We start from the raw sequence: 12,589 nt of genomic DNA on the forward strand, positions 1-12,589 counted from the left end.
TAGTTTTTTTTTCAGTAACCCACTGGTGAATTTGATGGTGGAGCAGACGAATCTGTACGCCCAACAGTTCGTCGCTCAAAACCCAGGCTCAGTTTTGGCTAGACCCGGTGGCTGGACGCCGGTCAGTGCAGCCGAAATGAGGACATTTTGGGGCCTCGTGCTGCATATGGGTCTAGTCCAAAAACCCAGTGTCAGGCAACACTGGAGTGGGGACGTCCTGTACCAGACCCCTCTCGGCCTGCCTCCTCCCTCCTCTCTGCTATGGAACTTAATGTTGTAAGTAATACAGATGGATTACACATAATTATTATATCTTAACAATGCCTACAGGTTAGATAAGATTATACAACAGTGAGCAGGGCTGGTGCATTAGAATACAGGGACTGCACCGATCCCCACTTTCATTCCTAATCCAGATGCCGGCCCCCAGCCACTGTATTGGGGGTCATTCACACTGCACGGACACTGTTATGGGGGGGGGGATCTGTGGATGGCACATAGCATAAGATGCTATATATGTGTCATCCACAGATCCCCCCCATCAAAGTGCCATCCAGAGATCCCCATAACAGTGCCATCCAAGATCTCCCATAACAGTGCTGCAGAACCTCCTAATATACACCTCAGCTGCTGCAAAATCTCCTAATACACACCTCAGCAGCTGCAGAACCTCCTTATACACACCTCAGCCGCTGCAGAACCTCCTAATACACACCTCAGCCGCTGCAGAACCTTGTAATACACATCTCAGCCACTGCAGAGCATCATAACATACATCTCAGTTGCTGCAGAACCTCAAAACACACACCTCAGCTGCTGCAGAACATCATAATGATGCTAGAGAACATATAAGGCTTTGATTACATCTGTGTTGGGGCCTCATTCGCAGATCAGGCCATAAATGCTGGACACAATTTTACAGCCTGGCAGATGGAAACCTATCAGATCTCATCATGGTCAGCGGGATCCGTCAGGTGTTGTCCATGAAGCACCAGATCCAGAACTATGGCGATTTTCATTGTTGTGATCCTATGACGGCAGAACAGCAAATGTCACCAGCACAGATGTGAACAAAGCCTAATACACACCTCAGAATCTGCAGAACGTCACATAGGTCTTTCACCAGGGCTCTGCACTGGTCACATGGTTGATGACATCACTAAAGGTCCTTCAGATTTTTTGGCTTCCTGCACTGGTCACATGGTTGATGACATTACCAAAGGTCCTTCTCCACTTCTTGCATTCTATTTTAACAGGTAGTAGCTATATCAGTGTAATTAGTGGGCAGGGCCTATCTTCCACTGCGGGCTCCCTTTTTCCCATTAGGGCCCCATAGCAGCTGCGTGGTCTGCCTCTATTGGAGGTATGCCACTGACTGATGCACAGGATCCATTTTTTTTCCTTTATTTTTCTGTTCTTCTGATGGATCAAAAGAACAGAAAAAAATGGTGATGTGAACTCTCCCTTAGTTACACATATTCTTCCAAGAGTATCCTAGTTTTTATTCCCCTAGGATGTGCATAAGGTACTTGTTAAAATAAGAAACAAACAGTCTGCTGAATATATATAACTTTAAAAAGAAATCTTGTATAACTAGAGCTTTGATGTTTGAAATCACTGTACAGCAAGATGAATTTAAAATTTCACAAAGCAAACAATGTAAATTGGCTCCTGGTCATCTACACAAGTTTCACAATAGATAAAAGGTCACGAGCTATGCTGAAATCTCCTAACATTCACCCCCTCTCCAACCAGATTGTCAGACATAGGACACATTCTGGCTCCTCCTTTATCTCTCATTGTTATAAGGGAGAACATTTTTTGCAGACTGAGTGGCAGGGGCATATTGTCCAACATGTGGCTTCTCTCGGTATCCGTTTGCCTGGCAATCTTCAGCTCATCTCTCACATTGGCATCCGATCCGTAAGATACTGACCAATCTAAATTAGCAATTATTATTTGTGTCTAAGTTATGCTTAGAGATGAGCAAATCTCACTCTCTCACTCTCTCATCACTAAAAATTCAGGCTTGGAAGAATCATACAATTTTTAAAAATTGATGTCAAATTTCTGAATTTTAGAATTAATTTGCCCATCTCCAGTTATGGTATACTGTATGAGTAGAGTAAATAGCTAAGACGTGCCTTCAATGTGTTTTATTTTTGAGTCAATGATGCATGTATGCTGTGCCTCAGTATTCTCCAAATCTGGGGTTCTCTTGTTGTCAGGAAATGCTAAGAGTTGTAGTTCTGCAACAGCTCGAGAGCCGTGGAATGGAGACCACTGCTGTAAGTTATTAAAGGGAATCTGTCAACTGCTTTTACCATTTTAAGCTGGCACCATCGCTATGTTGACTAAAGTACCTTATTCCCTGCAGTCTTCTTTTTACTTCATCAACGTCCTTAGGGCAATAGCGCTCAGGTCACATCACTGGGCTCGGCGCATGCCCAGTGAGACTTTTGAGGCTGTTGCCCTCAGGAGGTTGATGATCGCGCAGGCGCAGGCCGCCCCTCTGGGCACCTTGGACCCTAATTAGCATAACATAAAAATCGCTTTTATATCAAAACTACAAAACAAAAATAAGTAAAAAGAAGACTGCAGAGAATAAGGTACTTTAGTCAACATAGCGATGGTGCCAGCTAAAAATGGTAAAAGCAGGTGACAGATTCCCTTTAACTTGACACAACTCAAGTAACATTCTATGTAAAACAAGATATCAATTCCATTGTTAATCTGATTTCCACAGAATTTTCTAATAGCCATTGTCAATGTTTTTGTATCCTTACAGCCATTATGTCATCACCTTCCCTGTAAATCTAGCACAGGGGATTGAGGAGAAAGTCTGTGTCACCTTCCTTGATCTGACGGGTGCTGTTGATTTAAAATTAGAGCTGAAGAAAGATGACCAAGTTCATATTGTGGCTGAAGAGAAAATAGACGCCCCTGACTATTCCAAGTGCTATGACTTCCAGGTTTGTATAATCTATATGGTATAATGAATGATAGGTCATCAATATCTGATCAATTGGGGTCTGACACCTGACACCTCCCGATCAGCAGCCGCCGGAAGTAGACGTTTCATCCACTGTGTTGCGACTGGAAATCTCTTTAAATAGTGTTTAGAGTACAATTATTTGAAAACATAAAGTATTGACTGGAAAACAATATACAGGGGTGGGGATTTATCAAAGGTTGTGTAAAGAAAAAGTGTCTTAGTTTCCCAAAGCACCAATCAGATTTCACAGAGCTTTGTTAAATCTCCCATATAGTGTTTAATATGAGAACCTCAGCCATATATTGTATTCAATGCTAATTAGAACCACATGAGGTATTCAGTATAGTAATTAGAACCTTGTACAGTAGTCAATGGTAATCAGATCTATGTATAATTTTCAATATGGTAATCAGCAATAACGTTTTAAAAATGAAAATCAGACCTATGTATATTTTTTCAATATTGAAATCAGAAACATGTATGGTATTCAGTATGGGAATCAGATCTATATATAGTATTCAATATGGTAATCACAACAGTGTCTAGCATTTAATATAGAAATAAACACCATGTATCGTATTGTTCAGTGAAGCGAAGAATTTGAAGCGGAAAGCGGTACGAAGTTTAGGAAGACTTCGATTCACAACGAATCTGAATTTCCTCACACAACAAATCCATTTTTCCTAAAATTTTGGCTACACATGTTTCAAAGCAAAATTAAGAAGCCTGAGAACGTGAAATCACCCATAATGCCGTGCAGCCAGCCAATCCACTGATAGCCAGCCCCTTTGATGTCACAGCCCTATAAAACCCTCATCCTGCGTTGTCCTGTGTTGTCCTGTGAGATGAGAATAGGGAGAGACGTGGCAAGCGCTCATGCACTAGGGCCAGTGTGGCTGAAAACGATTAATAGAAGAATATTGGAGAAGGGAGAGTGCAGGGAGAGTGCAGGGAGAGTGCAGGGAGAGTGCAGGGAGAGTCATTCTGCGTCAGTTTTTATTATTTATTCCTGCATTTACTTATTCCTTCATGAGCCATAAACTAAAATATGCAATTTAATACCAATAAGATGGAAGCCTTTATTATTCCACAGCCAGCGTGCCCTCCAGTCTGCACCCCTTTGGGGGGGCCAGGTCTTGATGATCACAATCCTCCTCATGCAGAAAGAGGGGGAGCTGGATGTTCCTGATTACATATTCTCAATATTAGATGATATGGAAAGGCAGATGGCAGAAGAAGGACTCCCACCTGTAGGGCAGGAGAGCGCTGGGGTTGGAGAAGCGGGAATGCCAGAGGCGATTAACATTCTATGATTACTGTTAAATAACCTGCAGGAGATTGCAGGCCAGAACAGCAATAATATGCATATTGTCCAAACCAGCCAAACCCCATACCAGCAACAGCCCCTGTTCGAAGGTGCCGCGTGGCCATTAACAATGAAGAAGGACTATACAGTGCGGTCTTCATTATTAAAAGGAAGGCCGCTGCATGTTCAGCCATGAATCCCCTCCTCCTCAGTCACATGTCTGGCTGTAAAACAATGGGTTTCTGCAGGAGTCTCGCTGTTGTGTCCAGTGTCCACAGTAGGACAACAAGATAATTAAAGGACTTGTCTCACTTCAGCAAATGGCATTTATCATGTACAGAAAGTTAATACAAGGCACTTACTAATGTATTGTTATTATCGATTTTGCTTCCTTTGCTGGCTTTATTAATTTTTCCATCACATTATACACTGCTCATTTCTATGGTTACGACTAGAGATGAGCGAATCGAAGTTGATGAAGTGGAATTCGATCCGAATTTCAGGAAAAATTTGATTTTCACTGAAGCCGAATTTCCTCTCGCTTCGTGGTAACGAATCAAATTTTTTCCTAAAATGGCTGCTGCATGTGTGAGGACATGGAGAAAGGAACTCTGGTAAGGCGGGATCACCCATAATGCCATGCATGCATGCAGCCAATCAGCAGCCAGCCAGCCCTGTGATGTCACAGCCCTATAAATAGATTCTGCCATTTTCCAGTGTACTGAGTGCAGGGAGAGACGTCAGCAGGCGCTAGGACAGTGATAGAAAAGACTTTAAAGTGCTGAAAAAGCGATTTACAAGTGCAGGGAAAGATTATTCAAGGATAGGGAGGAATCATTTCACAGCATTTATGTTGAACAGGGTTCAGTAGGGGAGATTATAGACTGAGTAATAGGAACAATTGACTGGGGATCCAATTTGCCATTACACAGCTCTGTAATTCCAGCAAACTGTTCTTATTAAGGTGCAAGTGCTGTTTGATACAGCCATTAACAGGGTTTATTACAAGGAAATATTTATATGTCTTATTTGCCCTTGTGCGGTGCAGTTATATGTTGTAAAGCATTTTTTGGCTTGTATTGGTTTGAAAAAAGGGCTTATTAGCCGTTGTGTGGTGAAGTGCGAAAATTACTGCCATTTTTGCTGTGTATTAGTGCAAAAAATATATATATTTGCCGCACAGCAGTGCAGTCATATGTTTTAAAGCCTTTAGTGGCGTGTACAGTATTAGCGAAAAAAGAAAAAATATATTTTCTGGTCAGCGGTGCAGTTATCTGTTCCAAAGCCATTGTTGCCATGTATTAGTGGCAAAACAAAATATATTTGTCTCTCAGCGGTGGAGTTATCTGTTCTAAAGCCATTTTTCCCGTGAATTAATGGCAAAACAAAAATATATTTGCCGCACAGAAGTGCAGTTATATGTTTTAAAGCCTTTTGTGGCGTGTATTATCGAAAAAAGGAAAAAAATATCTGCCGCTCAGCGGTGCAGTTATCTGTTCTATAGCCATTTTTGCCGTGTGTTAGTGGCAAAACCAAAATATATTTGCCGGTCAGCGGTGCAGTTATATGTTTTAAAGCCTATTGTGGTGTGTATTAGCCAAAAAAGGAAAAAAAATATCTGCCGATCAGCGGTGCAGTTATCTGTTCTAAAGCCATTTTTGCCGTGTATTAGTTGCAAAACAAAAATATATTTGCCGATCAGCGGTGCAGTAATCTGTTCTAAAGCCATTTTTGCCGTGTATTAGTGGCAAAACAAAAATATATTTGCCGATCATCGGTGCAGTAATCTGTTCTAAAGCCATTTTTGCCGTGTATTAGTGGCAAAACAAAAATATATTTGCCGCTCAGCGGTGCAGTTATCTGTTCTAAAGCCATTTTTGCAGTGTATTAGTGGAAAAACAAAAATATATTTGCCGCTCAGCGGTGCAGTTATCTGTTCTAAAGCCATTTTTGCTGTTTATTAGTGGCAAAGCAGAAATATATTTGCCGCTCAGCGATGCAATGATGTTTTAAAGCCTATTGTGGTGTGTATTAGCGAAAAAAGAAAAAAGAAATTTGCCACTCAGTGGTGCAGTTATATGTTTTAAAACCTTTTGTGGCGTGTATAAGTGGCAAAACAAAACTATATTTGCCGATCAGGGTTGCAGTTATATGTTCTAAAGCCAATTTTGCCTTGTATTAGTGGCAAAATAAAAATATATTTGCTGTTCAACGGTGTAGTTAAATGGTCTAAAGCGCTTTTTGGCGTTTATTAGTGGAACAAAAAAATTATTTGCCGTTGTGTGGTATAGTGAGAAAATTACAGCCCTTTTTGGCATAAATTAGTTGAAAAAAAAATAGTTTTTTTTAGCCATTGTGTGGCGAAGTGAGAAAATTACAGACTTTTTTGGGGTGTTTTATTTTCTTTTTAATTTCTTTTTTTGATCTAACAGTATGTCAGGCAGAGAAGTGCCAGGCCCTCAGGGGAGTGGCAGATGCATTAATGTTTCTGGCACAGGTCGCAGCAGAGTAAGGGGGCGTGGCAGCAGAGGTCACTTTCAGAGGCCTGAGCTCCCAGTGTCAGCTTGCGGTCGTGTCTTGACCAGCAACCCAGCGGTTCTTGAACGGTTGACTCGGTCATCCACTTTGTTCCAATTGACATCAGACACCCCCAGCTAAAAGTCAGTGGGTTTGTCAGACACAACCCTGAGGCTGGGTTCAGACCTGAGCGTCCTGACCTGAGCGCTGTGTATGCGCGATTCTCCGGCGTCTCACATACGCGGCTCCGGTTGTATGCAAACGCCCATTGTTGCACGTTCCCAGAAGTCCATTTACGGGAACTCGCGACAAGACTCCCCAAAGAAGCTCCTGTACTTCTTGGGACGTTGGGCGTTTTAAAGCGCGATCGTACGCGCTGTAAAACGCTCAGGTGAGAACCATTCCCATAGGGAATCATTGGTTCTTGCCTGTTGAGCGTTTTACAGCGCGTAGGAACGCGCTGTAAAACGCTTAGGTCTGAACCCAGCCTTAGTTGGCATGGCCCAGGAGCAGTCCCTCTGCCCTCACCTGTCCTCAACCTGCCTCTGTACTTTTCTGTCTCCTCAGCCACAGAAGTATTATATGCTGTGGGCTCAGCCCCACTTTTCAGCCAGGACGAGCTACTAGAGGTCAGTCAGCAGCCACTGGCCAGCCAAGTAGTGATGAGGAGAGTGGCGTCGGAGCTGGTGTTGCAAGCGGTCAGGCTCCTGACCTAGAGACGGTTAAGGAGGACATCAGTGATGTGCAGACAGTACTGGATGATGATGATGATGTAGCAGATCGCACTTGGGAGCTTCATCATCGGGAGAAGAGAGTGGCAGCTTGCCTGTGAGGCAGCAACAGAGCCAGCAAGTCGCTAGCATGGCCGGGAGTCAGCAGGGTGGCAGCAGTAGGAGGTCGGTAGCGAAACATGCCCAGGGTAGACCACCCGCTTCGCAGGAGCCTACCTGGCGGAAAGAAGTGGTGCACGGGTTCATGGAAGCAGCAGGAGTAGCAGTCAGTCAGTCACAGTGTTGGGGGAAAAATCACCTACTCTGCGGTGTGGCAGTTTTTTGTTAAGCCGGCGGAGGAGGTGAACATGGCCATTTGTAGAATCTGTGGGCAGAAGGTGAAGCGTGGCTAGGGTGCCAATGATGGCACCACGGCCCTGCGTCAACATATGCAGCGTCACCATAAAGTGGCCTGGGAGAACTGTGGCTCAGATGTGGTGGTCAATTCTGCCGCAGCAAACGGTGCATCACCCAGAGGCATGCACCCGGTTTCAGGCAGTCAAGGCTCCACAACATCAGCCGAAGGGAGCTGTCTGTCCTTCCCATCATCTGCTGGTCCTGATGTCCTGCTCCTCCTCTTACTCTTCATCAGTCATTCCGTCAGCAATCGATTACAGAAGCGATTGCCAAGAGACAACAGTATGCTTGCACTCATCCAATGGAGCAGAAGCTGAATGTGCTCCTGTCCAAGTTACTGGTGCTGCAGTCCCTCCCTTTCCAAGTGGTGGACTCTGCACCTTTCAGAGAACTGAGCCAAGGTGGAGTGTCCCAAGCTTTCATTTCTTTGCCAAAAAGGCAATACCAGCCCTGCACACCTATGTAGAACAGAAGGTGGGCCAGTCCTTGAGCCTGTTGGAGTGTGCCAAAGTGAACAGCAGCACCGAAGTGTGGAGCTGTAACTACGGTCAGGGACAAAACGGGTCCTTTACTGCCCACAGGGTAAATGTGGTTCCTGCACAGCCACATCAGAAACTTGGCCAGGTGACACCGCTTCTGCCTCCACGTTCTCACGCTTGTTCTCAAATTGGTCCTGCTACAATGTCGGCCTCTGCCTCCTCATCCTCCACCGTGTTCTCAGCCTCCACTGCAGGGACAAGTCACAGGGTCCCTCCAGCATACCACATGTGCAGGGCATGGCAGTGTCACACTGTTCTGCACCTTGTTAGCCTGGGCGAACTGAGTCACACAGGGGAGGAACTGCTCTGTGTCCTTCATCAAGAAACAAAATCCTGGCTTTCTCCGCGGGAACTCAAAATAGGAACCATGGTGACCGACAATGGGAAGAACATGGTGTCGGCACTGCGTCAAGAAGGGCTGAGCCATGCACTCTGCATGGCACTTGTGTTCAATCTGGTTGTCAAGTGGTTCCTGATGTCTTCCAACCATCTGCAAGACATCCTAAAAATGGCAAGGAAACTTTGCAAGCACTTCAGCCACTCGTACACCACAAAGCACACACTCCTTGAGCTGCAGCCGCAGAACGGCATCCCCCAACATAGTCTGATATGCAACGTTTCCACCCGGAATTCCACTCTCCATATGTTGGACCAACTGTATGAACAGAGAAAGGCCATAAACGATTTCTTGATGACCAAAACGGACAGGAGTACTCCCATATGTAACGTTGATGTCAGCCAGTAGCAGCTCATGTGTGACACCTGCCGATTGTTTAGGCCCTTTGAGGAGGGCACGTTATTTGTCAGTCGCCAGGACTACAGGATGAACAACGTCATTCCACTGCGTCATGTCCTGGAACAGATGCTGGTAAATCTGACTGGTTAGGGGACTGGAGACATGGCGCCTTGATCTCACGGCCACATGAGCCCTGTGGAGGCTGAACTGGAGGAGGAGAAGGACAACGACATCGGAGCACAAGCAATGTGTAGCGAAATGGGTGGTTTTTCCACTAAGGTGACAGGAGAGGAGGAGCAGAAGCAGCCAGAGGATCTATAAGGCGATGAGGAACACGAGGCAGAGGACCCAGACACAACATGGCAGTATGCAGTGGAGATGGAAGCAGGGATTCCCTCCCAGTCACTTGCACAAATGGTCCAATGCATGCTCACTTGCTTGCATAGTGACAGCCAAATTGTCACCATTCAGCAGAGAGATGACGTGTGGCTCTCCACCTTGCTGGACCCTCGCTACCAGTCCAAAAAGGGGGCCTTTTTTACACCTGCTGAGCGGGAGGACAAACTGACCTACTATAGAGACATCCTATGTAGTGAGTTGGTGAATGCCTATCTGCGCCATCGTCCATCCTCTCGCAGGTCTGACCGGGGCGGCCCTCTGCGCTCACATTCCTCTGCCATGGCTGCTGTGGCAGGGTGGGGGGTAGGAGCAGTTCCAGCTCCATCAGCAGCAACTTGAGTCTAGAGTCGCTGATAAGCAGCTTTTTTCACCCGCCTACTCATCAGCAGCAGCTAGACCTGGAGCAGGACCTGAGCCAGCAGATGGTGGCATACTTGGACAGCACCCTGCCACCCCATATTGAAGATCCGCTGGACTACTGGGCAGCCAAACTGGATTTGTGGCCGCAACTGGCAGAGTTTGCCCTGGAAAAGCTGTCCTGCTTGGCCAATAGTGTGGTATCAGAGTGGGTATTTAGTGCGGTGGGGACCATAGTTACCACAAGAAGAACTTTCCTGTCCACCCAAAATGTGGATACACTGACCTTTCTCAAGATGAATCAGGTGTAGATCAGCCAGGATTTCCACCCACCAATGCCTGATGCATCAGACTAGATCATCCATGGTGCCACACCAACACTTTGACAAAAGAGACCGGTTTCTTCTAGCTACCTGCCTCGGCTACTATTCTGATGCTGTCACCCGCCTGATGCCACACATCTGATGCAAAATGATTCTTCTTTCACCCACCATCTTCCGCGGTTACTGGTATTGCCACCCACCTCCACACTATGTCATCTTGCCACTCTGTGGTCTCCTCATGATGTTGCCACCTCCACACTATGTCACCTTGCCACTCTGTGGCCTCCTGATGCTGCTGCCACCTCCACACTATGTCACCTTGCCACTCTGTGGTCTCCTGGTGCTGCTGCCACCTCCACACTGTCATTGTGCCACTCTGTGGCCTCCTCATGATGCTGTTGCTGCCACCACATCCACACTCTGTCATTGTGCCACTCTGTGGCCTCCTCCTGATGCTGCCGCCACCCCCCAGACTATGCCATTGGGCCACTCTGTGGTCTCCTCATGCTGTTTCTACCTCACCACTATGTCATAGGGGGCCACTCTGTGGACTTCTCATGCTGTTTCCACCATCTCCACTTCATGACTGGGCCACTATTTTGCCTTTCGGCATGGCTGACATCATAATTTATTTGACCCTTCTTTTGATCTGATTTCAATAAACACACTTTTTTCCAGCTCACCTTGTATCTGGCCTTTATACCCGTATTCAGGAGCCTTTGGGTGAGTCCCCAGGTACTGTAAAGTAGAGAATAGTAGAAAAACGGCTCCAGAAAGCAATTTTCGTCCTCTTAAAAACTTCATTAATTCATAATATTCAACAGCAGATACAGTCACTTCATATGCAGTGCTCATTTACGCTTTTCAGACAATACGTCCTTAATCGTAATGAGGAGGCCACAGAGTGGCACAAGTTTTTAAGAGGACGAAAATTGCTTTCTGGGGCCGTTTTTCTAATTTCTCCTTGTCAGAAAGAAGGAGAAATTAGATGCACAAGGCTGTAAGGCTGGTATGGTCCCATCAGAATTGGCTTGTGATTTGGTAGCCAAAAGCAGGAGTGGGTACAAAACACAGAAGACATTCAAAGATTCCATTCACTTGTCATCTCTGTTTTGTATCCACTCCTGTTTTTTTTGGCATTAGCAATACTGATTGATTACTGACCAAATGCTGACTGAGTGAAGGCGGATGCTCCCCAGACAGGATCCGTTTTTTGTGGGTTATTGTTCTGACGGATCAGAGGAAGGGCAGAATAATTAGTGACGTCAACAGAAACTTACTGCTGACAACCTCTCCACTCTGTCTGGGGGACCTCTACTTGTATAAGCGTTTAATAGAACAGGTTTTGTAGATATCGTTGTGGAATCAGCTGACGACTGTGTAAAAGGAGTGCGCTTTTTCTTGGCACTAACAACGATCTGTAAGACTGAGTTTATACTTGAGTTATTTGGTCAGTTTTGGCCCCGTGACTGCCCAAATAAGTGTCACGGATGTTCCCATTGCAGGTACCATGAGATCGGAGAGACTGGCAACTCGTCGGTTAAATTGACAAGTTCACTGTGGATCTTATTGTGTTTGTGTTTTGGTGAATGCGACACCTCTTGCTTCAGGTGTTGCTTGTTGGTAAACTACCTTTTCCCATAAGTAGCAGCTTCTCACTCTTGGAGGTGCAGTTTATAGATTTTCTTCCTGCCTTCTAACTAATCAAAGGAATGCGAGATGCACTTGCATAGGGGGGAATAGAAATATATCACTGAGCGTAAACCCCTAAAATTTAACTTTTAATAATATTCAGATAAAATAATAACCAACCCCCAAAACTCTTATATATATATATTATAAAGATAAAATAGATAGCCTAATATATGATGCCTACACTCAAGATACAAAAGTCAATGTAGTGCATACATCATATTATACAGCAGCAGCAACAGTACAGCATAACGTCTGCACATTTGATAGAACTTGGAACATGCAGTTAAATAACCAGAGGTTGTTTGTTTTAAAAACTCATGGTTACTTGTAAACAGGTGGTCTCTATATATTGAAGGACTTACGGTTACTTGTCACCAGGTGGTCTGTAGGCCAGCAGCCAAAGAAATGGGGTTGGGAAGATGTTCTCTCTCTGAGTTGTCCCTTCCGGCTACCCCTGCCTAAAAGCAGAGCACCCAGAACACCCCACTTCTCGGTGGCTAAACCCTCAAAGACCCTAGGTGTCCCTACTAGCATAAAACACTGTTCTCTGCTGCTGTATAATATGATGTATGTACTACGCTGACTTTTGTATCTT

The 12,589-nt window shown here is 45.2% G+C and overlaps 1 protein-coding gene across 1 annotated transcript in view; it reads left to right on the forward strand.

Moving 5' to 3' along the window:
• The first annotated feature begins 1,828 nt into the window (after positions 1 to 1,828).
• Positions 1,829 to 12,589, forward strand: part of LOC122939843 (alpha-2-macroglobulin-like) — a 138,827-nt gene continuing 128,066 nt past the window's right edge. The window contains exons 1-2 of the mRNA XM_044296034.1: positions 1,829 to 1,923; positions 2,789 to 2,972. Of these exons, the coding sequence (XP_044151969.1) occupies positions 1,856 to 1,923; positions 2,789 to 2,972 (252 nt within the window). The 5' untranslated portion in view covers positions 1,829 to 1,855. The remainder of the gene's footprint in view (positions 1,924 to 2,788; positions 2,973 to 12,589) is intronic.

The sequence above is a fragment of the Bufo gargarizans genome, chromosome 6 (assembly GCF_014858855.1).
Source record: "Bufo gargarizans isolate SCDJY-AF-19 chromosome 6, ASM1485885v1, whole genome shotgun sequence".
In the NCBI taxonomy this organism is placed as follows: Eukaryota; Metazoa; Chordata; class Amphibia; order Anura; family Bufonidae; genus Bufo; species Bufo gargarizans.